This window comes from Pleurodeles waltl, chromosome 6 (genome assembly GCF_031143425.1).
Source record: "Pleurodeles waltl isolate 20211129_DDA chromosome 6, aPleWal1.hap1.20221129, whole genome shotgun sequence".
In the NCBI taxonomy this organism is placed as follows: domain Eukaryota; kingdom Metazoa; phylum Chordata; class Amphibia; order Caudata; family Salamandridae; genus Pleurodeles; species Pleurodeles waltl.
The window spans coordinates 1,177,737,191-1,177,762,644 of record NC_090445.1 but is presented as its reverse complement, the minus strand read 5'-3'; the positions used below and the strand labels follow the sequence as shown (position 1 = coordinate 1,177,762,644).

Sequence of the window (25,454 nt, the reverse complement as noted above, 5' to 3'; positions counted from 1 at the left end):
CAAAAGAAATGCTGCAGCCCATAGGGATCTCCTGGAACCCCAATACCCTGGGTACCTCAGTACCACATACTAGGGAATTATATGGGTGTACCAGTATGCCAATGTGAATTGGTAAATTTAGTCACTAGCCTGTTAGTGACAAATTTGGAAAGCAGAGAGAGCATAACCACTGAGGTTCTGGTTAGCAGAGCCTCAGTGAGACAGTTAGGCATCACACAGGGAACACATACAGGGCACATACTTATGAGCATTGGGGCCCTGCCTAGCAGGGTCCCAGTGACACATAGACTAAAACAACATATATACAGTGAAATATGGGGGTAACATGCCAGGCAAGATGGTACTTTCCTACAATATAGTTTGGGGATAGATCCGTGGCAGGTATATGTTCCTGCACAACTGACAGTGCAGATTACTTTCCTAGCAAAAACCCACCCACATTTGGAATTGCTAGACTCCAGATAGACATTCTGGGCAAAATTTCTTTGGTTAGCATTCCAGGATTTAGGTTTATCAATTTGAGAAACGCTACTGATTATTTAACAAATGTGTTTAAAAAAAATGAAAACATCTCCACATCTTTCACTATATCTTCCCACTGCAATGAGGCACTGAGAAGGCGTCTGCCCAAAGTCATAGCCCTGAATGTGTGGGGAAAACACCACAAGTACTGATTTTGAGGTGGAATTGTGTCCATCCGGATGGCAAAGGACATTACCTCAGCTCGATGATACTACCAAATTCAGGGATGTCCGTCGCTCAGCAGTCCTGTTTACACTTAGTTATACAAAGAAGGGAACCACTGTCACAGAGGTTTCTTTCAATATGCTAAATTGTGGGCGACAGCTGCCATTGGTTTCGACAGTTGACCACCAAACGTTTGCCTTTTTTTGTTTTTTTTTGTTTTGCGTTTCAGAAACAAACTCCCAAAGTAGGAGTTTGTGTTTGAAAAACAAATACCTAATTAACTTGATACCCTTGGAGTTTTCTCCAACCGTGTGGGGGTCAGTGTTGTTTTCTTCTTGTACCTCGCCGTCAGGTTTTCCTGCCAGTGGCGGAATGGGAAAAAAAGGCATTACACCATCAACTCTAAACAGAATGGACCATGTAATGTCCTTTCTCGAACAGTCCCTACTCTGTTGTGCCACAGAAGCAGTATTCCAGCTTTCGAACCAAGAAGGGATACATTAACGGAATACTTAAGGTCAGCTTGTCTCTAAATGAGGAGGATGAAGTGATCGGAGGCCAGGGTACTCCCTGTTTGTCACAGGCTACCCTATCTGTCAAACTGTATAACAGAGATGTATTTTGTATGGGAATACAAAGAAACTAAGCAGGTACATGTGTTTAAACAACCCAAGGATGATTTTCTAAAAAAAAAAAACGCCCAACAGTGAAAAGGTTAATATTCAAAAGCAATTATTTTATCCCCACATTTCAAAAGCTTTTCTCTGTGGGTAGGTTTGCATCCGAGAGCACCCCATGGAGGATTGCAGTGGAGTGACACAGAAGCACGATATTAGACATGCCAGTAAAAAAAATGTGGCCTTGAAGCAACATTATATGAATATTTTGCTGCACAATTCGCCTACTGTCCTTACTTCTTGTTTTTTCTTTTTTATGGACAGATAAAAAAGAAACACCAGAGGTGACACTGGACACCCTCACAGTGAAGACTGAAGCAGGTATTTCACCACTCACCCTCAAACCCTCCACAATGGTGCAACGGACACAGGATTAGTGAATTTTAATGGAAGGACGTCAGAAAGAATGAGTACACAAGTTAGTGCACCACACAAGCACTACTTCATATGTAACATACTAAAGTAGAAGTCACCACTAATTACATATACCAAAATAGCCAAATAGAGGGGATTTATTAATACAATCAAATCACATTTTGCATCTCAGAACAGTTTGAATCCAAACAGTAGCACTACTTCATAATGGATCTTATATTTGTGGTCACTGTAATTCTTACAAATTCAGACAGAAGCCCCTCATTTATGACATCGATGCCACGGGCGCCAGAAGACCGCCAGCGCAGGAGGTCTTCGGCCCACCATATTATGGGTACTGCCGGATTCCCGCAACACTTAGGGCGGAAATCCGGCCGTAGCCATGCTGGCAGGCGGTGGTGCCCTGGTGTTGCTACCACCTGCAACGCCCCGCCAGTAGAACACCGCCAGTCGTATTAAGACCATTAATATGGCCTGGCGGGGTCCTGCTGGCGGGGCACTGCTGCTGGTAGAAGCTCCCCTTCCCATTGCCTGCCGGACAACCTCCTCGCCGGACAAGGTAAGTCAGGCGTCCGACGGCACTGGGGGGTGGGAGGTTTGGGGGTGTTGTGTGAGGTGTGTGTGTGAGAGTGTGTGAATGCGACTGAGTGTAGTGGTGTATGCATGTAAGTGAATGCATGTATGAATTTTGAAGTGAGTACATGTTTGGATGTCCGTGTGGATGCGTGCCTGAGTGCGTATTTGGATGTCTGAGTGTATGCGTGCCTAAATGTGTGTGAGTATGTATGAGTGAATGCGTGTATGGATGAGTGTGACTGGAAGTGTCGGTGGATGGGTGTATGTGTGGTGCGTGTGGATGTCTGTGTGCATGTATGCGGGGGCGCTGTGAATGCATGGCTGCGGAGGGTGTTGTGTGAGAGTGTGCCTGTCACCGGTAGCCCTACCTCCATGGTTTTCATGGTGGTGCTACCGCTGTGGAAACCCTGGCGGTAAGCCGACTCATAATGCTGCAGGAGGTCTGGTGTGGACTGCCAGGTCGGAAATGTACATCTCTGACCTGGCGGATGTGACAGGTTGGCAACGGCCAACCCGCCACACTCATAATGTGGGGGTATACACCACCAGCCTGTTGGCGGTGATACCGCCACATTAACCCTAGAGGTCGAAAGACTGCCAGGATCAAAATGACCACCAAAGTGTTGAAATGTTTTGATAAAAATAGTCACTTGAGAATTCTTTTTATAAAGACACTTATGAACTGTCAAATGAATTCTAAGTTTCATTTGCTCATATGGCCATGTTTTAAAGTGTATGTGGGAAGCACAACTCATCAAATGAAGGTGCAGATACCTGAAAATATCAGAGCAATAAACAGCAAAGACTTTAAATTAGGGGTGTGCAAAACCTACATAATGTGCTGTAGTGTAATTAAATTAAGTTATGCATAATTATACAACACCATCTCCTAGTCAAAATAGTGCCTATCTGTCTATTTGGGTAACAATTCAACCCGGAAATGTAATCTTCAGTTGATTTCTGGTCGTGACCATTTCAAAACTCTGCCACTGGTGTTTGGATTAAGTTTTGTGCTAAAAAAATTACCCAAATTTTCTAGTCGGGTAAAAAATCTTCCTAAAATGCCACTCATGTTCAAAAATTATCTGAACTGTACATTTCCCAGTAAAATATCTCCATTAGATTACCTAATGTGGTGTACTGGCATAACCTGAGTAATTTTGTATAACTTTTGGTATGCAAAACTACCAAAATTGCATCAATTACACTGGTGTAATTAAAATTTCGCCCAGGCCTAATTTAAATGTGCTTTGGCCAAACATGGATTTAAAATATAATGGCAACATTACTGGCAGTAGAACATGTTCCAACTAATATTAGTCTATGGGATACAGAACTAGTACTTCAGTAGAAAGAGGTAAATTATTTATTTCAAAGCGGCCAGCTTTGGGGCCAGAAAAAGAAACAAAATACAAAAAAAAAAACTTTTTTTTTTTTTTTTAACTATGGGATTGCAATGTTATATTTACTAGATTACGGGGCCACTGGAATTATGGGATTGTGTGACCGATGCAATTTTCACATAATTATATATTTGCCGTATCTGCCACATAATCCATAATCTTCAGATTTAAACAAAAAAAATGTGTTTCTAATTAAAAAGTTACTAAAAACGCAGAAGCACGCGTTGCTGTGCAGTAGAAGGCCCTTTGCAAAGATTAATTGGTCACCTTACTGTTTATTGCTATATTTGGGTGTTAAACTGGTCCCAATAAGGTGGAACAAATACCTAGACAATATTAACGAGTGTTAAAATGACAAAAGATTAAGTATTATTACAAAATGTGCTGGATTGTCACTTTTCTTCCCACAAAATGTACTCAATCCTGCTGCATAATTTGGTCCTCAAATGTCACCTAATTCCAGGGGCCCGCTAGATTAATGATTTCCACTGTACAGCACTGAGTATAAGTATTTGGAAAATAACCCAGGAGATGGTGCTACTGAGCTATTAACATTTCCAGACTTGACCCGTTTATTAGATCGAGTACACAAGCGCTCTGAAGTGTTGTAATCTATCTGTGGGCTTTTAACCACGCCCACCGCACACCCATCACTATCACTGGTTCATGGGCTTGCCTTTTTAAAATCCTTTGTTAAAATTGGTAAATGCTTTAGGTTTGTCCCTCCTTTGGGCAGCTTTGTTACCGCCTTGGCCATCGACCGTGTTACATGGATAATTGCACTTTTGCTGATACGTTTGACTGGAAGCAAGCTTCTTTTTCCTTTTGTGTATCTCCTTCATGCTCATGGCGGCCGCGGTGCTTTGAGTCAGCTCACTTATGTCAACTGTTTTACTATTCATTTTCAATTTCTGTGGAAAGAAAAGTCCAGTTAGAAATTTACAACGCTAATAGCTCTAACTGGACCAAACGTGAGACCCGTTGCATTGCAAACGCATGTGTTTAGGTTCTGGTATGGAGGATATACCATAAAAAATTATACATCTGCTAAGTTTGAAAAAGTCTGAAGAGGAGCGGGGATTTACCAGTAAAAGTACAGGATTGTGTGAGGATAAGTTCTTAAAAAAACTGTATTACCGATTAGGAAAGTTTATTGCTTAATTGTTCAAACGGAATAAACTTTTCTTTGAATGGTCATTTACAATGGCTGAAATCTGGCACAAGTTTTCATTATTCTGCTCCCGCGAAATCCTTGGTTTGGACAGCATATTACCCATGAGAAAAATAGAGATGCTATTTGACATTGAACAATGCTTGCAGAGATTTACTTGTCTCTTGGACATGTGTGGTGAGAAATATCTTTTTTGGAAACAAGTGAAAAGCGGTTACCAATCACCCTCAGAACACCACGGTACAAACTCAAAATCTGTACTGAAGCACGCAGGAGTGAAGTGCAGACAATGGGGATTTAAGTGAAGCTACGGTGTTGATATTAGTTCTTAAAAGTAAAGGTAGTGACTGATACAAAAGCAGGCATATATTTAGTCCTCAGCATATAAACGGTATATCGGATAACTGTGTAAAGTGTTCATATGACCTATAAGTGACAGAATGCACTTTACACTTAAATATGTCCCATCAAACGGTAATGAAAATAAATACAAATAATGTACTCGTTTTACTGGCCAGACACTTTCACGTCCGATCTCCGACAGACAAATCACAAAGCGGAAATTGTCCATCTGCACATTAAGCCAGTTTGACAGATGCGCAAGCGTTCACAAGCAAGTGATATAAAGTCAAATTCTTCTCCGAGAAAACAAAAAGACACCAAACAGTTTATGGAATATTCTTGAGGCGAGGAAGCATTCTATGTCAACAACTGATAATTATTTCTTACCTTTCTGGTTTGTCTACTGATTGTTGAAAATATATCTCTGCCGATCTCAGTAGCTCCTTGTACCTGCAGGATCCTTCTATCTCCCCCTGTTACAATGAAAACCAAAAATATAATATTTGCGGTTTGCATTCCACCGCTATAAATATATATATATATATATATATATATATATATATATATACACACACACACGCACACACACACACCTACATATATATTTGTTTTTTTAAATAAAGACAGATAATGACAAACCAGCACTATATGGAGGGCCACTGGAATGACGGGATTGTATGGCCACCACGTTTTCACATAATTATACATTTAATACATTAGCCACATAATCCATCATTTGTTGTATAAACTGCAGATTTTAACAAAGCAAAACACATTTGTTTCCTCAAACGGTTCAAAACTTACTAAAAACACGTGTTGCTGTGTAGAGGAAGGCCAATTGCAAAGACTGACTGGTCATCTTTCTGTAGCTTATTGCTATATTTGGATGTTACACTGGGACCAATGAAGTGCAACCAATGCCCAGTGATAACAAGTGTAACAAACATCTGCAATGGAATAGGTTTCGCATTTACTGGAGTTGGAGCTACTGGCATTGTAAATACATAACTGGACTTTTTTGACATTAATTGGTCAACCCTGCTGCATATTTTGGTTCTTTCTGCAACATAATTCCAGTGGCCCTGCATATAACTTAAGGGCTAGTAGGGCTGGTGGAATATTTTTTAAACAAGACCCTTAAAGAACGAGTTACTTACCTTCGGTAACGACTTTTCTGGTGGATACATTAGCTACCTGTGGATTCCTCACCTAATGAATACTCCCATGGCGCCAGCATTTGACGGAAATCTTCTTACTAGTCTCTGCACGTCGACGAGGACGTCACTCTAGCCCACGCGACGCCGTCTGACGTCATACAGGCAATAAGAAGTCCTCGCCGACGTGCCGATGACAGTACCAACATTTTTTACGTGCATGAGAATAATAATAATAACCCAATGCAATGAAAGAGCAAAGCAACATCTCTTAATATTGTAAATCACACAACATTGCAATAAAATAGCTGTAGATTTAATATAACCTTTTTTTTTTTTTTTTTTTTAAACAAATAAATATATTTATACATACGAATCATGTATATACCCAATATATATATAGATTTATATATAAATATACACATATATACAAATATCATACATGCAAAATGTATTGCAACTTTGAAGACCAAAAGGAGCACACTCAAGGATTGCTTGGAGAGACCAAAAAGGCAACGGGGAGGCGGGTGGGACCGTGAGGAATCCACAGGTAGCTAATGTATCCACCAGAAAAGTCGTTACCGAAGGTAAGTAACTCGTTCTTCTGATGGATACAACTACCTGTGGATTCCTCACCTAATGAATAGAGTCCCAAAGCAGTACCACGCCCGGCGGTGGGTGCCTAAATGGTCAAACCAAGAAATCCCGCAGCACTGACCATGCAAAATGACCGTCCCTTCTGACCTCAGAGTCCAAACAGTAATGTTTCACAAAAGTGTGAAGGGACGACCAAGTTGCGGCCTTGCAGATGTCAACCACAGGAACACCCCTGGCCAAGGCCGAAGAGGCCGACTTAGCTCTGGTGGAGTGAGCTCTAATGCCCTCAGGCGGATCCTTCTTTGCCAAAGAGTAACAGATTTTAATGCAAAGAACAACCCACCTGGAGAGTGTTCTCTTGTGGACTGCCTTTCCTCTCCTCTTGCCCACGTATCCGACAAACAGCTGATCCTCCAGCCTGATATCCTTCATTCTGTCGATATAGAAGCTCAACGCCCTTTTTGGGTCCAGGCGATGTAGTCTTTCTTCCTCCTTTGAAGGATGAGGCGGAGGATAAAACGTGGACAAAGTGATTGTCTGAGCCAAATGGAAGGGTGAAACAACCTTCGGAAGGAAAGCAGCCTTGGTCCTCAACACCACCTTATCCCCATAAAACGTTATATAAGGGGGTTTAACCGATAAGGCCTGCAACTCACTCACTCTCCTTGCAGATGTTATAGCTACCAGGAATACTGTTTTAATAACCAAATACCTTAAGGGGCAAGAATGCATAGGCTCAAAAGGGGACCCCATAAGGAAAGTCAGGACCAAGGACAAATCCCATTGAGGCATAACGAATGGTTTTGGAGGATATTGATTCAGAAGACCTTTCAAGAATCTGAGAACAATAGGGGATTTAAATAACGATGGTTGGTCTGGAAGACAAATGAAGGCTGACAAGGCCGACAAATAACCCTTAATGGTAGCTACTGCACAACCTTTCTGCGCTAGAGACAGTGCAAAAGACAAAACATGTGACAGATGAGCATGTAAGGGATCAATCTGTCTCTCTCCACACCACATAACAAATTTAGACCACCTATTAGCGTAGATAGATTTAGTGGAGTGTCGCCTGGCCGCTAAGATAACATCCACTACATCAGGCGGGAGAGAGAAGGAACTCAGGTTGCCCCGTTCAATCTCCAAGCATGTAGGTGCAGACTCTGGAGGTTGGGGTGTAAAACCTGCCCCTGCGACTGCGAGAGGAGGTCTGCCCTGAGAGGGAGACGGAGCGGAGGGCACAGTGAGAGTTGGAGAAGGTCGGAGTACCATACCCTCCTTGGCCAATCCGGAGCTATTAAGATGACTTGGGCCCGGTCTTGGCGAATTTTCCTCAACACTCGAGGAATCAAGGGTATGGGGGGAAACGCGTAAAGCAACTGGTCGCACCAGGTTATCTGAAACGCGTCCCCCAACGCTCCCTGCATCGGATACTGGAGGCTGCAGAATAACGGGCAATGCGCGTTCTCCCGAGTGGCAAACAGATCTATCCGAGGAAACCCCCACATCTGGAAGATTAAACAGACTTGATCTGGATGGAGACGCCACTCGTGGTCTGCCGAGAATTGGCGACTGAGACTGTCCGCACGTACATTCAAGACCCCGGCCAGATGATTTGCCACCAAGCAAATCTGATGGTCCTTTGCCCAGGACCATAGCCGAAGAGCTTCTCTGCAGAGAAGGTACGACCCTACTCCTCCCTGTTTGTTTATGTACCACATCGTGGTAGTATTGTCCGTCAGGACCTGTACCGACTGACCACGAAGGGATGGGAGGAAGGCCTTGAGAGCCAAACGTACAGCCCGTAACTCCAACAGATTGATATGAAACACCTGTTCCTCTGGAGACCAAAGCCCTTTGATCTCCAGATCCCCCAGATGAGCTCCCCATCCTAGGGTGGAGGCATCCGTTATTACCATGGCCACTGGTGGCGACTGCGCGAACGGCTTCCCCTGTGAAAGATTGTTGCCCGCAATCCACCACTTCAATTCCACAGCAGCATCTCTGGAGATCTTGACAGTACCTTCTAAATCTCCCTTGTGTTGAGACCACTGCCTTCGGAGGCACCACTGAAGAGCCCTCATGTGCCAGCGAGCATGCGTGACCAACAGAATGCAGGAGGCGAACAGACCGAGCAGACGAAGGACCTTGAGGACTGGAACTACCGCTCCATTTCGAAACATTGGAACCAATTCCTGAATATCTTGAATCCGCTGAGGCGGAGGAAAGGCTCGACTCAATGTTGTATCCAGTACTGCCCCTATGAACAGGAGGCGCTGAGAGGGCTCCAGGTGAGATTTGGGCACGTTCACCGAAAAGCCCAGGTCGAACAACAACTGGGTTGTTGACTGCAGATGATGCGACACAAGCTCCGGGGACTTGGCTTTGATCAACCAGTCGTCCAAGTAAGGGAATACTGCTATCCCCTTCCTTCTGAGCTCCGCCGCAACCACTGACATCACCTTTGTGAAGACTCGAGGTGCTGAAGTAAGACCAAACGGGAGGACCGCAAACTGATAGTGCTGCGACCCTACCACAAACCGGAGATACTTCCTGTGCGACTTGAGTATCGGGATATGAAAGTAAGCATCCTGCAAGTCGACAGACACCATCCAATCTTCCTTGTTCAACGCCAAAAGCACCTGTGCTAGGGTCAGCATCTTGAACTTTTCCTGTTTGAGGAACCAATTCAAGATCCTCAGATCCAGGATTGGTCTCAACTGACCATCCTTTTTGGGAATCAGGAAGTATCTTGAGTAACAACCTCGACCCTTTTCCTGCTCTGGGACCAACTCTACCGCGCCCTTTGAAAGGAGGACTTGAACCTCCTGTTCTAGCAACAGGAGGTGTTCTTCTGAACAATAAGATGGGCGGGGCGGGATGAGGGGCGGGAACTCCCGAAAGGGAAGGGCGTAGCCTTTTCCCACAATGCCGAGAACCCAAGTGTCCGTTGTGATAGACTTCCACTTGTGGAGAAAACGCTGTAATCTTCCCCCTACAGGAGAGGAGTGAGTGGGAAACGGTGGAAGCCTAAGGCTGCTTCCCCTGCTGCACCCCTCCAGAGGACGAGGAAGAGGCAGAGTGCTGTTGAGAGGCTCCTCTGGTACGGACCCCACCCCTCCCCCTCCCTCTAAATGACCTATAGGGGAGGGAAGAGGCGGGTTGCTGGAACCTCCCCCGAAAGGAAGAGGAATAAGAGCCACGCCCAAATCCCCGAAACCTCCTGAAAATTCTAGAAGAGGCAGAGGAAGAAGGAGCTTGCAGTCCCAACGATTTGGCTGTGGCTCTGCTCTCCTTAAATCGTTCCAAGGCTGAATCTGCCTTGGCTCCAAACAGTCTGTCCCCATCAAACGGGAGGTCCAGCAGGGTCGACTGCACATCCGCAGAGAACCCTGAGTTTCGGAGCCAGGCCTGTCTTCTTGCCACCACAGCCGTGCCCATCGCCCTGGCCACCGAGTCGGTCGTGTCCAGCCCAGACTGGATAATCTGGGTCGCGGCAGCCTGGGCGTCCGAGACCACATCCAAAAGACCCTGGGGAAGCTCCGTGAATGAAGACGAAATATCATCCATCAGCGCATGGATGTACCTCCCCAGAATGCACGTGGCGTTGGTGGCCTTCAACGCCAAACTGCATGACGAAAATATTTTCTTGGACTGCGCATCCAGTTTCTTGGAGTCTCTGTCTCCAGGCACCGTCGGGAAGGAACCAGGCGCTGACTTTGAGGAACAGGAGGCTTGCACCACCAAGCTCTCCGGCGTAGGGTGTCTAGAGAGAAAGCCAGGGTCAGATGGTGCAGCTCGATACCTCCTGGCCACAGCCCTATGAACGGCCGAGGAAGACACCGGCTTCTTCCACACCTCCAACACCGGATCCAGCAAAGCCTCATTAAATGGCAAGAGAGGCTCAGCTGCAGCAGAGGCCGGATGCAATACCTCTGTCAGCAAATTCTGCTTTGCCTCTGCCACCGGCAAAGGCAGGTCCAAAAAGCTCGCTGCCTTCCTCACCACAGCATGAAAGGAAGCAGCCTCCTCCGTATATTCCCCTGGAGATGAAAGGTCCCACTCAGGGGAAGTGTCCAGCCCACTGGCTGTATCCAGACCATGCAGTCCGTCAGAGTCCTCAATCTCTCCCTCCTCTAGGACTCGCTGGTACTCTTGCTCTTCTAAAAGACGGAGAGCACGCCTCCTCGAATGAAGTCTCTCCTCGATACGCGGAGTCGACATGGCCTCCGCCGACGTCGAAGAACGGCGCCGATCTCCAGAAGCATCTGACGCCGCGTCCGGCGCCACAGGCAGCTTCGGCGCCGAGGCAGGAGCCGGAGGACGAGGTCTTGGAGCCGATGGACCAACCGGAGTCACAGGGCAAAATCCTGACTTCGACGGAGGGGCAACCTCCGGGGCCGAAACATCCGAAGCCACCGGAGCGGCCACCGACGCCGGCACCGGCGCCGAGCCCACATTCCCAAAAGGGAGAAAGGGCATAAAGGGTGCCGGCCGAAGAGGCGCAGGATCACCCAACGAAAAGGCCAAGGGCCCCGAAGGACCAGCCGGAGCAGCTCCTGGAGCCATCTGCTGAAAGATGGTATACATCGCATTAAGAAACGCGGTACTATCGGCTCCAGGAGTGGGAAAAGCCGGATACTGGGGTGCCTGGATCGAGGGCGACCCCGACGCCGGCCTCGACGTCTGCGACGCCGGAGAAAACACAAGAGGCTGCACCACCTCAATCACTGACGCCTGACCAGGTGAAGTCGGTGACGCCGGAGAGGGCAACGCCGTCGATGGATGCGGCGTGACCGTGGGGCTGACCTCCCAAGTCCTCCGACGCCGAGCCGAAGGTGACCTCGAACGAGACTCCTTGCTGGAGTGACGTCGTGAGTCTCTACGGCGCCGGGAGTCTCGATGACGCCGGTGAGACCTTGGCGAAGAAGACTTCTTATGATGTTTCTCCTTCTTCTTTGACTTTGCCATGAATAACTTGGCCTCGCGCTCTTTGAGGGCCTTCGGATTCATGTGTTGACATGAATCGCAAGTCGAGACGTCGTGGTCGGAGCTCAAACACCATAGACAGTCGGAGTGAGGATCTGTAACTGACATCTTGCCCCCACACTCTCGACAGGGCTTGAAACCCGACTTCCTCTGAGACATTGTTACCGCAGAGAAGACTACGCAGCAGACAATACACTGTAACCACGAAGGTAACAGTAACTCCCTCGAAGATAACCGTTTCGAATGCACGGAAAAAAGGGAACTGTCATCGGCACGTCGGCGAGGACTTCTTATTGCCTGTATGACGTCAGACGGCGTCGCGTGGGCTAGAGTGACGTCCTCGTCGACGTGCAGAGACTAGTAAGAAGATTTCCGTCAAATGCTGGCGCCATGGGAGTATTCATTAGGTGAGGAATCCACAGGTAGTTGTATCCATCAGAAACACAAACTACTCCCAGGTGTAAAATATATTTATTTGGCAGTTGGTAAACATGACGTTGCCCGTGGGGCAATAAATAAATAATTGTACTCCGAGAATGCGCGCTTACTGGATCACTGTCTCTTTACTGCAGTCTGGGGAGTCGAGCAAAATACCCATGATTTTTTAGAAGTTTGAGGAGAGCCACCTCACAGGATATTAATGATCCTCAATCAGTCTTGCACTGAAATATTAGTTATAAAATACTGACCATTGTAGAGCATAATCAACTGTAAGCTCTCCTCAAGGTTAGTTTTATAAATACACACACACAGCTCAGGATTCACAGACTCAAACATGTGTAGTTCATCTAGGTTTCTGCTTTGTTTTCGCAGCTTGTATCAGGTTATAAAAATAAAGCTACAAGTTCCCAGAATGCAAAGCAGAAACAAACTAAATGAGCGAATCATGCATCGAAATAGAGGGCTGGACAACTCTATGAAGACTACTCGAAGGGCTGGTTTCCAGCTGTATCATGTTATAAAAATAAAACTACAATTCTCAGAATGAATGTGTGTGCTGCGAAAGAACGTGTACTAAGCAGATCAAAGTGCCTATAATGTTATAATGTCAAAATAACTCTGGCGATTAATGTCCTTCCTGAAGAGAGAACGTACTTTTATTTAGTGGAAGCTTGGCGTCATCATAAGGTAGGGCACAGAGTTAAGATGACTGCTGCAAAGAATGTGTACTAAGCAGATCAGAGTGCATATAATGTAATAACGATACGGTCGATCAAATTCGCGCCATGGCAGCCAAGAGAAAGTACTTTTGTCTAGTGGAACATTGGAGTCATCATAAGATAGCACACAGGGTTAATGTGCCTGCTGGGAAGAATGTGTACTAGGCAAATCACAAAGTGCATTGTAGTGAAAATAGGTAGGTTTGACCACTGACTTTGTGTTTCACCATTGTGCATATTAGTTGTTCAGTGTTCACCAGTTGCAGATTACATTTTGTATTCAGTTTAGCTGCCCATTGGCTTTATCGTGGCATTATCATGGCATTAGACATTGCAGTTGAGACATTGCAGATGAGCTGTGTTTTTCCACATGGTAAACTAAGCTTGTATTTTTCGTATTTTCTCTTACCGAACACGATAGTATGATAAGAAAGCACATATTTTTTGTTTTTCTTCAGTGCAGGGAACAGGTTGACCTTGGAAGAGGGACCCTTGAAAGGTTGGCCAATTTTCAATGTTTTTCTTCCAATTCTGACCTACAGTAGCCAGCATGTTTTGAATATTTACATCTGAGAGGGGAGAGCCTTTCAGAAGGCTTTTTCCATGATTGTTTAAGATATAAAAAGGTGGCCCTGGTCAGTAGGGAGGAGAATTTCCGAGACCTCGGTCAGGCTTGGACGTCAAATGCCTGTCCCGTGAGGGTGGATATCTCTTTCTCGCAGTTGAACAGGGGTCATCAACTTGCTGGCATGAGAAAGATGAAGAGCTTGGCAGGCCCTACGGTGATGAATTTTGACTTTATCCTTTGTTTTGCAACTATGCTATAATATAATTACACATATTTGCTGTGTACATTGCAGTTGAGAATCACTTTGATATATTTTCCTTTAATTGCTGTGACTATTTTTAAACGTGTGGCTCCGACCTACTAATCTCCTTCATTTTTTTTAGGAACCTCGTGGTAGAATAATAATAAATGTCTTCTTTAAACTAAGAAGTGCATTTCAGAGATTTTTGCCAGCTTGTTCATTGGTGAAAGCAAAACATGCATGTCATGTAAAAATGTCAAAATAACTGACGATTTATGTTCTTTCTGGAGAGAGAATGTGCTTTTGTCTAGTGGAAGTCTTTAGCTATCATAAGATAGAGCACAGGGTTAATATGCCTGCTGCAAAGAACGTGTACTAAGCAGATCAGAGTGCATGTTATGTAAAAAAAAAAACGATACTGCTGATCAAGTTTGTGCAGTGAGCACCATGGCAGCCACAAAGCATAGACAAAAGAAAAAAGTAGTTCACTGATGCCGAAGCATATCGACAATCGTGCAATTATCCCTGTAACAGGGTCGGTGTCCAAGACGGTAACCAAACTGCCCCAAGGCGGGACAAACGTAAAGCATTTACCAATGACATGAAGTGATTTTGGAAAAGGCAATCCCACGAATGAATAAAAGTGATAGTCGTGAGGTGGGGTGGTTAAAAGCCCACAATACTTACAACAGGTCAAACTGCTGGCACCCCTGACCCAAAATTTACAAAATAATGAATACTATGACAAAATGTGCACAGTTACGCAGTGTAAATTGTTTTTTTTTGCCACATAATTTATCAACCATACTGCATAATTTGACCCTTATTTACCGCATCATTCCAGTGGTCCTAATCGTATGCAAAGAGACAGTAATAGTAAAAGCAACATCATGGACACACAGCAATAATACATAGTGCAGAACTGAGGTACTTTACCTCTGACACAAACTGTTAGAAATGTGGCTCTAGTTGGCAGTCAGTTTACACACTGTCCGAGTAGGGACCCTCTCCCTAGTCAGGCAAAGGTAGATACACAGCTCAGATATTCCCTGCTCCCCCCTTGTTAGCTTGGCACATGCAGTCAGGCTTATCTTGGAGTCAATGTGTAAAGTATTTGTACAAACACACAGAGTAACACAGTGAAAACACCACAAAAGGAACCCAGACCAGTTCAGATAAATAGTAAAAATGTATCTAAATCAAACAAGACCAAAATGACACAAATCCAACATACACAAGTAAAGATATCAAATGTTAAACTACAAAGAGTCTTAATCCAGAAAAATTAATGGATGCATTGTTTTAGCACAAAGTACCTGGTATGCGTCAAAAATTAAGCTGGAGGGGCGAGCGTGCATCAGAAAACTAAGCGATGTGTTGATTCTTTCCTCGCAATCAATCAATCAATCAGTATTGTGAGGGTCTCAAAACGCTGGGGGAGGGGGATTCATCCAAAGAGCCACGTCTTGAGGTTCTTCCTGAAGGTGGTGAGCAATGGGCTTTGTCGGAGGTACACGGGGAGGTTGTTTCAGCTCTTCGCTGCAGTGTAGGTGAAGGATCGTCCTCCGACGGTGGTTTTGCAAATACGAGGTATGGTGGACAGGGCCATCTGGGTGGCGCGGAGGGACTTGGCGGGGTGTGGAAGGAGACGCAGTGGTTCAGGCAGCCTGGTCCTGCATTGTGTATTGCCTTGTATGTGTGGGTGAGAAGCTTGAAGGTGATCTGCTTCTCGGCTGGTAGCCAGTGAGGGTTCTCAGGTGTTGGGGATTTATGCTCGGCGAGGGAGGTCCAGAATGAGTCTGGTGGCAGCGTTCTGGATGAATAGTAGTTTTTTATGTTCTTGGTTGAGGTGCCGGCGTAGAGGGTGTTGCCGTGGTCAAGCTTGCTAGTGACTAAGGCACAGGTGACTGTCCTACAACAGTCTGCTGGGATCCATCTGAAGATCTTCAGAAGTTTGTGGAGTGTGTGCCAGCAGGAGGAGACAACAGAGTTTACATGCAGGTCAGGGATAGGGAGGAGCTGAGGATGATTACTATGTTGCAGGCATGCGGGGCCTGAAGGATGTGGGCCACCAGGAGTCGTCCAAAGCTTAGGTCGCGTTTCCGAAGATGATGAGCTCAGTCTTGTTGAAGTTGAGCCTTGAGGCAGCTTTCTCTCATCCAGGTGGTGACTGCTTCCATTCCAGACAGGCAGCCTCAGGTCGGTGTGGCGATATTGAAGATTTGATGCCCCAGGGACATTACGTGGAAAATCCAGATGCACAGCAATGGTGAAGTTGAACTGAGCCTGCGATGTGTTGATTTCTGCTGCCGCAAGGCAGGTGCGGCTTCGATTTTAGAGCAATGAGGCAGGTGCTGCGTTGATTTTTCTGCTTCTTGGCTCCAGTGTGGATCTTCACTCAGGTTCTGCCAGCCTCTCCTTCCAAGGGCCCAGGGTCTGGATATGGCACCACTTGGCGAGTCAAGGGGTGTCAGCAAGAGAGCCCAGGTGCTGGCAGATGAAGTCTTTGATGTCCCTGAGACTTCTTAACAGGAGGCAAGCTCAGTCCAGGCCCTTGGAGAAATTGCATAAGCAGGATACATAGCAATGTCCAGTCTTTGTCCCCTTTAAGGCACAAGCAGCAACTGCAGGCCAACCCAGCAACGCACACACAGAAGGGCAGTACTCCTACTAGCAGCTCTTCTCCTTGGTAGACGTCCCTCTTGATCCCGAAGTGTTCTTAAAATCTGTGGTTTGGAGTCCACTACTTATACTCATTTCTGCCTTTGAAGTAGGCAAACTACAAAGGAAAGTCTTCGCAGTGCACAAGACCCTTCCTCTTCCTTGTCATGACCAAGTCACACACTAAGGGGTTGGAGACTGTATTGTGAGGGGTCAGACACAGCCCGTTATAGTACAGATGTCAGCTCCTCCCTTCCACTCTAGCCCAAAAAGACTCATCAGGATATGCAGGACACACCTTAGCTTTCTTTGTGTCACTGTCTAGAGTGAATTCACAAACAGCTCAACTGACAGTCCGACCCAGATGAGAAATCAGCAGCCAAGCAGAGGTACAGAATGGATAAGCAAAAAAACACCCACTTTCTAAAAGTGGCATTTTCAAACAGACAATCTAAAAAAAACAAATTTACCAAAAGATGCATTTTTAAAGTGTGAGTTCAGAGATGGTAAACTCCAGATCTCTATCTTCTCCCTATGGGAAACTGAGCATAAGATATTTAAAGGCAATCCCCATGTTAACCTATGGGAGAGATAGGCCTTGCAGTAGTGAAAACTGAATTTGATAGTATTTCACTAGCAGGACGTGTAAAACACACCAGTACATGTCCTACCTTTTACATACACTGCATCCTGCCCACAAGGCTACCTAAGGCCTACCTTAGGGGTGCCTTACATGCAGTAAAAGGGAAGATTTCGGCCTGGCGAGTGGGTGCACTTGCCAGGTCGACATGGCAGTTTACAACTGCACACAGAGACACTGAAATGGCAGGCCTGAGACATGTTTAACCCCTCGGGTGCCTTGGACGTTCTGGCTCACCATCGGACATGGTTGCCATGTCTGTTTTATATTTTTATTCAGTTTCAAGGTTGGCATTACAGTCAAAGCATTTAGTTAGAGGTTTTAAGTTTGTAGTTTTGTACTTATTTGTAATTAGTTAGTGGTATCTTTTTTGTTTAAAAAAGTGATGGTGGTGTGCGTGGAGTGGCGCTTAGCTGGCAGTGTAAATAGTGACTTGCTGTTGACCATTGCAACACTGCCAGCCAAACGTCAGTACACACACGCCCATCAAGCTGGTGTTATTGCTGTATCAGGAATGTGGGCATATGAAAGTGATGGGCCCTCGAATGGCACTGTCTGCTGATGCAAGTGTTGTAATGTGCTAGGCCCCCTGCTGGTGGTGTGAATGGTCTTGTGCATGTCATGTGTGAATGGACTGTAAAGTGGTTGGTGCCTTGACGCCGCTTTACAGCTCACGAGCTGCGAGTCATTGGTTCCGTTTTTGGGCCTTTCAGTTATTAACAGTGAATTTCATTTTTGTGAAATCTCTTGTTAAAAAAATTAGATCTGCTGAACCATCTTTCACACTCTTGCCAAATCCAACCTGTATGTGTGGTAAAAATGACTGTAGTAAAAATGACAAAATCCACTCTGCTGTAATCAGGCGTCGGAGCACACACGTGACATGCTAGATGTCTCAGGTGGGACCCCAATGATGAAGCATGCCACCAACTGTGTTGGTGGGTGAAGGGTCTTCTTAGCATAGTCTAAGTGTGTTTCGTTTAATATTTTTAGTGTTTGGAACATCACAGAAGGTTTGGACACACCAAAATGATCTATTGCAACACTACCTGTTTTTCAAAAAGGGGGGAGGGGATGTGACCTGTGTTTTTGGTCCCGTGTCCAGCGGTCATCTAGGGTAACCTACCAAAAACAGGCACTTTTAAAAACGAGACACCCAGAGGAGTGGCTTGCGTGGATCCCCCAACATTTTCTTACCCACATTCCTCTGCAAACCTCAATATTTGTGTAAAAGAGCATATTTTCCTCACTTTTCTTTGTAGTGTCACCGCGCCAGAACAAATTTCCTACCACCCAGCATTCCCCTCAGTCTCCCAAGTAAAATGATACCTCACTTGTGTGGGTCCCCAAAGCAGAATCAGTCTAACCATGTATAAAAGAAAAAATTGTGCTTAACAACTGGCTGTGCTATCCCCTCAATCTCTACACGTTTTTGGCCTTTTCCTGTTGCAGGCACCTGGGCCACACACACAAAAGTGAGGTATCACTTTTATCAGGAGACCTGGAGGAACGCTGGGTAGAGAGAAGTTTGTGACTCCCCTCAGATTCCAGAATATTCCATCACCGAAATGTGAGGGAAAAAGTGCTTTTTGGGCTACATTTTGAGGTTTGCAAAGGATTCTGGGTAATAGAACCTGGTGAGAGCCCCATAAGTCACCCCATCTTGGATTCCCCTAGGTGTCTAGTTTTAAAAAATGCGCAAGTTTGGTAGGTTTCCTAGGTGCCGGCTGAGCTAGAGGCCAAAATCCACAGCTAGGCACTTTGCAAAAAAAACAGCTCTGTTTTCTTTGGGAAAATGTGATGTGTCCACGTTGTGTTTTGAGACATTTCCTATCGCAGGCGCTAGGCTTACCCACACAAGTGAGGTACCTTTTTTTTTTTAATCGGGAGTCTTGGGGGAACGCTGGGTGGAAGGAAATGTGTGGCTTCTCTCAGATACCAGAACTTTCTGTCACCGAAATGGGAGGAAAAAGTGTTTTTTGGGCTAAATTTGGAGGTTTGCAAAGGATTCTGAGAAATAGAACCTGGTGAGGGCACCACAAGTCACCCCGTTTTGGATTCCGCTAGGTGTCTAGTTTGCAAAAATGCGCAGGTTTGGTAGGTTTCGCGAGGTTCCGGCTCCGCTAGAGGCCAAAATCCACAGGTAGCCACTTTCCAAAAAACACGTCAGTCTTCAATGTAAAAATGTGATGTCTGTTGTGTTTCCTGTCGCGGGCATTAGGCCTACCCACGCAAGTGAGGTACCATTTTTATCGGGTGACTTGGGGGGAGAAACAGAATAGTAGACCAAGTGTTATTGCCCCTTGTCTTTCTCTACATTTTTTCCTTCCAAATGTAAGACAGTGTGTAAAAAAGATGTCTATTTGAGAAATGCATTATAATTCACATGCTAGTATGGGCACCCCGGAATTCAGAAATGTGCACATAACCACTGCTTCTCAACACCGTATCTGGGGCCCATTTTGGAAATACAAAGGTTTTCTTGATACCTATTTTTCACTCTTTATACTTCACCAAAGGAATTGCTGTATACCCGGTATAGAATGAAAATCCATTGCAGGGTGCAGCTCATTCTTGGCTCTAGGTACCTAGGGTTCGTGATGAACCTACAAACCCTATATATCCCCACAACTAAAAGAGTCCAGCACACGCAACAGTAGATTGCTTTAAAAAATCTGACATCGCAGGAAAAAGAGTAAAACGCGAAGAAAAATTTCAGTTTTTTTCACCTCAATTTCAATATTTTTTTATTTCAGCTGTTATTTTCTGTAGGAAAACCTTGTAGGATCTACACAAATTACCCCTTGCTGAATTCAGACTTTTGTCTTCTTGTCAAAAATGTTTAGCTTTCTGGGATCCAGCACTAGCTTCACACCCATATCTGTCACTAACTGGAAGGAGGCTAAAAGCAGAAAAAAAATAGTAAAAATGGGTCATGTCCCAGTAAAATGCATAAATTGTGTTGAAAAATGTGGTGTTCTGATTCAAGTCTGCCTGTTCCTGAAAGCTGGTGATTTTAGCACCGCAAACCCTTTGTTGATGCCATTTTCAGGAAAAAAAAAAAAAATACACAAGCCTTCTTCTGCAGCCCTTTTTTCTCCATTATTATTATTATTATTTTTTAAACAAACTTTTCGCTGTATTTTGGCTAATTTCTTGGTCTCCTTCAGGGGAACCCACAAATTGTGTACATATAGAATCCCTAGGAAGTTCATAAAAAAGGACGCAAATTTGGCATGGGTAGCTTATGTGGACAAAATGTTATGAGGGCCTAAGCGCGAACTACCCCAAATAGCCAAAAAATGGCTCGGCACCTGAGGGGGGTATAGGCCTGGCAGTGAAGGGGTTAAGGGCTACTCATGTGGGCGGCACAATCAGTGCTGCAGGCCCACTAGTAGCATTTGATTTACAGGCCCTGGGCACAAATGGTGCACTATATTAGGGACTTACTAGTACATCAAATATGCCAATCAAGGATATCCAATCATAATCAAAATGTACACAGGGAGCACTTGCGCACTGGTCAGCAGTAGTAAAGTGCCCAGAGTACCAAAAACCAGCAAAACTTAAATCCAGCACATAGTCAAAAATACAGGAAGCAGAGGCAAAAAGATAGGGGACACCACGCCAAGAATGCCAGGTCTAACACAAACGTATCTCAAACATGGAACCAGCTAGAGGAAATTAAAAAAGGAATTAAGAGCTGGTTGCAGAGACAAAAAGACAGCTGAAAAGTAAAGGAAGGCTAATAATAGTAGTGATATACTGTGGCTGGGAGCTTGGGATTGGGACAATTGTGAAAGCGTATGTCATACAGTACTCACACGGGAAAAAGGGGGAAGGTTCGCTAATAGGGAGAACTAGGTGCTAAGTTGCACAAACAGAGAGGCAGAGGAGGGGTCACACATATTCAGGGCGGTATGACTTTGCCTGCGGGTTGTGTGGTAAGGGGCATCCAAAGATCGCCCCACTCCCCTGTAATAGGGTATTTATGGAGGCCACAGACCTCTTCTATATTTGTTTGTACTCTCGGCTCACGCCGAGTGTAGGAGATCTCAGTTCCATTTAGTTAGTGTTGGGCGGTGGCGGGCTACTTCCACCTGCCGGTTATGCTCGTTTGTAAGGGAGCACTTAGAAATGTATGTGAACTGTGGTCCTAAGTAGAGGCTCCATGCATGTGGGGTCGGGGTCAAATGCGTGGCTAGAAAGAATAAAATATTCTGCAACTCTTGTTTGTCTTTCACCTACCAGTGACAGAATATAAAATAACCCCACCCTAAGTTAAAAATAAATGCACGTTAAACTAATCAGTGAGACATACACTATTACATACAGTAAAAGACTGCCACAAAATGTGCGGAAACATTTACGATATAAAAGTGCTTCCAAAATATTGATTTTAGCAACACGATTACTGTATGTAGGAGAAAATATTTTATAATTGCCCATTAAAAGCACACACTCGCAGGTAACACACTTACACGTCACTCTAAAAAATAATTACTCTTTGTCATTACAAAGCTTCAAGTGACTCCATCAATTAAAACTAATACGGGCTTGCAAGCAACCTTTACATCTGCAGATCACCACACTGCACACATCCATGTTTCTTTCAGGCCTCAGGCACCGTGGCAGAAACGCTTGTTGCAAGTATTGTTCTCAGTCCCTCCATTTTGTCCCACTTCAGCTGAGGCATCTCACCTGTTGGAAATGCTCGTCTTTTAACAGAAAGTAGTAGTATGTTTTTTAGTAAACTGAATTAAGTACAGACACGTCGTGCCCCAAAGATCCCATACACTTCAACCTTTGAATGTGCCCAGCCCACCTCCGAGTTGAGTCCTGGGAGTCCCGTTGATTTGGCCAAACCGTCTTGGACTAGAAATGTGCCATCTATTGACATCTCCACACAACATGACCCGAAACCAGCTGGAGGGTCCCCACAACGTACAAAGGAAGCACTAGCTGTGACACGTATCTGATTAATTTTGGACGGGGATGTGTAGGCTCTATGGAGGCTAAACATTTTTATCAATTTAAAAGGTGGCCTTAACCCAATTCTTTAGGTGCAACTCTGAGAATTTCCTGTTCCCATGTATCCCGGATTTAGTGTAATAAGATTTGCATGTGAGTCTGGGTGGCTTTGTAAAGCCCGCTAACAAACCAGTGCCAATTCCCTAAAGTAAACAAAGTCTATATCAGAGAGAGGATTTCGTGTTCCCTGCCAATGATGTCCCATTGGGCTCAAAGTGTGTGTCATGCTCAGCCAAACAGGAGAAACCAGTGATTTAAGTGGAACTATGGAAGTACAGGTACTCTGCATTTAGAGTAGATGTTTGCTCCTGAGAAGTGCGGATACCCTCCCCTTCAAATTAAAGAAGTGCACGTACTCAGTACCGGATTATACCTGTCCACTTAAAGCACTGGGAGAAAATGACTGTCATTGAGGCCAAACTGTTGGGTGAGTGAGGAGAATGACAACAGCTGCCGGTCAAGAAACAAGATGTCTAGTGTTGAAAGTCAGACATCATCCCAGTGGCGTAGGGCAAGGTGAATTATCTGAACATGCAGGTGTGGAAGGCCTTGCAGAGGGATCACGGCAGCCTCCCATGACTGCTGGCTTCTTGCCAAGCTTTGCAGCAACTCCTTCAAGAGGCACGATGCACTTTGAGGAGATCTAACCCACGGGAGCAGAAATTTGTATAGATCTCGACTCCTCCATATTGCAGACTGGATTACCAGCTCATCATGTTTCTACCTGAAAGCCAGAGCTAGAACAACTGCAATTGTGCATGTAGGAAGTTGGCTCTGTATTTACTGTAGGAAAGTACCATCTTGCCTGGCATGTTACCCCCATTTTCACTGTATGAATGTTTGTTTTTGCCTATGTGGCACTGGGATCCTGCTAGTCAGGACCCCAGTGCTCATAATGTATACCCTGTATGTGGTCCCTGTGTGGTGCCTAACTGCATCACTGAGGCTCTGCTAACCAGAACCTCAGTGTTTATGCTCTCTGCTTTTAAAATTGTCACTACAGGCTAGTGGCTATATTTACCAATTCTCATTGGCACACTGGAACACCCTTATAATTCACTTGTATATGGTACCTAGGTACCCAGGGTATTGGGGATCCAGGAGATCACTATGGGCTGCAGCATTTCTTTTGTCACCCATAGGGAGCTCTGACAATTCTTACACAGACCTGCCACTGCAGCCTGAGTGAAATAACGTCCACGTTATTTCACAGCCATTTTCACTGCACTTAAGTAACTTATAAGTCACCTATATGTCTAACCCTAACTTGGTGAAGGTTAGGTGCCAAGTTACTTAGTGTGTGGACACCCTGGCACTAGCCAAGGTGCCCCCACATTGTTCAGGGCAAATTCCCCGGACTTTGTGAGTGCGGGGACACCATTACATATGAGCACGACATATAGGTCAATACCTATATGTAGTGTCACCATTATAACTCCAAACATGGCCATGTAACATGTCTAGGATCATGGAATTGTCACCCCAATACCATTCTGCTATTGGGGGGACAATCCCATGCATCCCCGGGTCTCTAGCACAGAACTCTGGTACTGCCAAACTTGCTTTCCGGGGTCTGCACTGCAGCTGGTGCCAAACACTCAGACAGGATTTTGCCCCCACTGGGGCCTGGGCAGGCTGGTCCCAGGAAGGCAGAACAAAGAATTTCCTCTTAGAGAGAGTATTACACCCTCTCCCTTTGGAAATAGGTGTGAAGGGCTGGGGAGGAGAAGCCTCCCCCAGCTTCTGGAAATGCTTTGATGGGCACAGATGGTGCCCTCTCTGCATAAGCAAGTCTACACTGGTTCAGGGATCCCCCAGCCCTGCTCTGGCGCAAAACTGGACAAAGGAAAGGGGAGTGACCACTCCCCTGACCAGCACCACCCAGGGGAGGTGCCCAGGGCTCCTCCAGTGTGTCCCAGACCTCTGCCTTCTTAGATACAGAGGTGTTGGGGCACAATGGACAGCTCTGAGTGGCCAGTGCCAGCAGGTGACATCAGAGACCCGTCCTGATAAGTGCTTACCTTTCTCAGTAGCCAATCCTCCTCTGAGGGCTATTTATGGTCTCTCCTCTGGGCTATTCCTCAGATAACGAATGCAAGAGCTCACCAGAGTTCCTCTGCACTTCCCTCTTTGACTTCTGCCAAGGATCGAATGCTGACTGCTCCTGAACGCCTGCAAAACCGCAACAAAGTAGCAAGACCAGCAACATTGTAGCGCCTCAACCTGCCGGCTTTCTGTAGGAAAGTACCATGTTGCCTGGCATGTTACCCCCATTTTTCACTGTATGTATGTATGTATGTATGTATGTATGTATGTATGTATGTATGTATGTATGTATGTATGTATTAGCCCCTGTGTCACTGGGATCCTGCCAGGCAGGACCCCAGTGCTCATAGTATGTGCCCTGTATGTGTTCCCTGTGTGCTGCCTAACTGTATCACTGAGGCTTTGCTAACCAGAACCTCAGTGTTTATGCTCTCTCTGCTTTCTAAATTTTTCTGTACTGGAATGGAAGTTTGAGGTGTCCGTTCTCTGATTTGGCTTCATGGCAGGACATAGACGAGCTGGGATTGATTTTAATAAGATTGCTTGTGGATACTGCAAACTCATGAAAGGCAATTCCTAAGACACTCAAGATCAAAATAATGTAACTCCTTTAATCGTCTATATTGTTTCGATCGCATTTCCATCTAGCCTCGAACCGATAGTACTGTCGGAATCTAGATTTTGCCCTTCTGGGCGTGTGCGCCCGACTCGGGCCTGTTCGTGCCTACCGCGTGGAAGCCTGATGGATCGGACTCCATTTCGATTCTGCCCTCAGTGCCACGCAAAGTTTCCCTACACAGACCAACACCTGGTTTGTAATCTGTGTCTTTCTCCCGATCATAAAGAAAGATTGTGAGGCCTGTCAATCGTTTCGATCCAAGAAAACCCTGCATGATCAGAGACCAGAAGGTTAGGCGTCAAAGTACAGAACATCTTGACGTCATGGAAGAACAGGTGCAGACAGCGGTCTCCATCTGAGACACCGACTCTGAACAAGAATCGGAAGAAGATAGGCCTATCACTGTTGGACAGTGAGTACGTCTGCCCCTATGCCCATATATAAAAAACCATCGAAGGCCTTGGGTACACCACTGCCAGAGGGCCATGGTTCAACCTGAAAAAAGACTATTGTCAAC

At 45.5% G+C, this 25,454-nt stretch overlaps 1 protein-coding gene across 4 annotated transcripts in view; it reads right to left on the bottom strand.

The window, feature by feature from the left end:
* ECD (ecdysoneless cell cycle regulator) overlaps positions 1 to 25,454 on the bottom strand; it is a 246,754-nt gene that overhangs the window by 88,205 nt on the left and 133,095 nt on the right. For all 4 annotated transcript variants that reach the window (XM_069240405.1, XM_069240406.1, XM_069240407.1 and 1 more), the window contains one exon: positions 5,619 to 5,704. In XM_069240405.1, the coding sequence (XP_069096506.1) occupies positions 5,619 to 5,704 (86 nt within the window). The remainder of the gene's footprint in view (positions 1 to 5,618; positions 5,705 to 25,454) is intronic.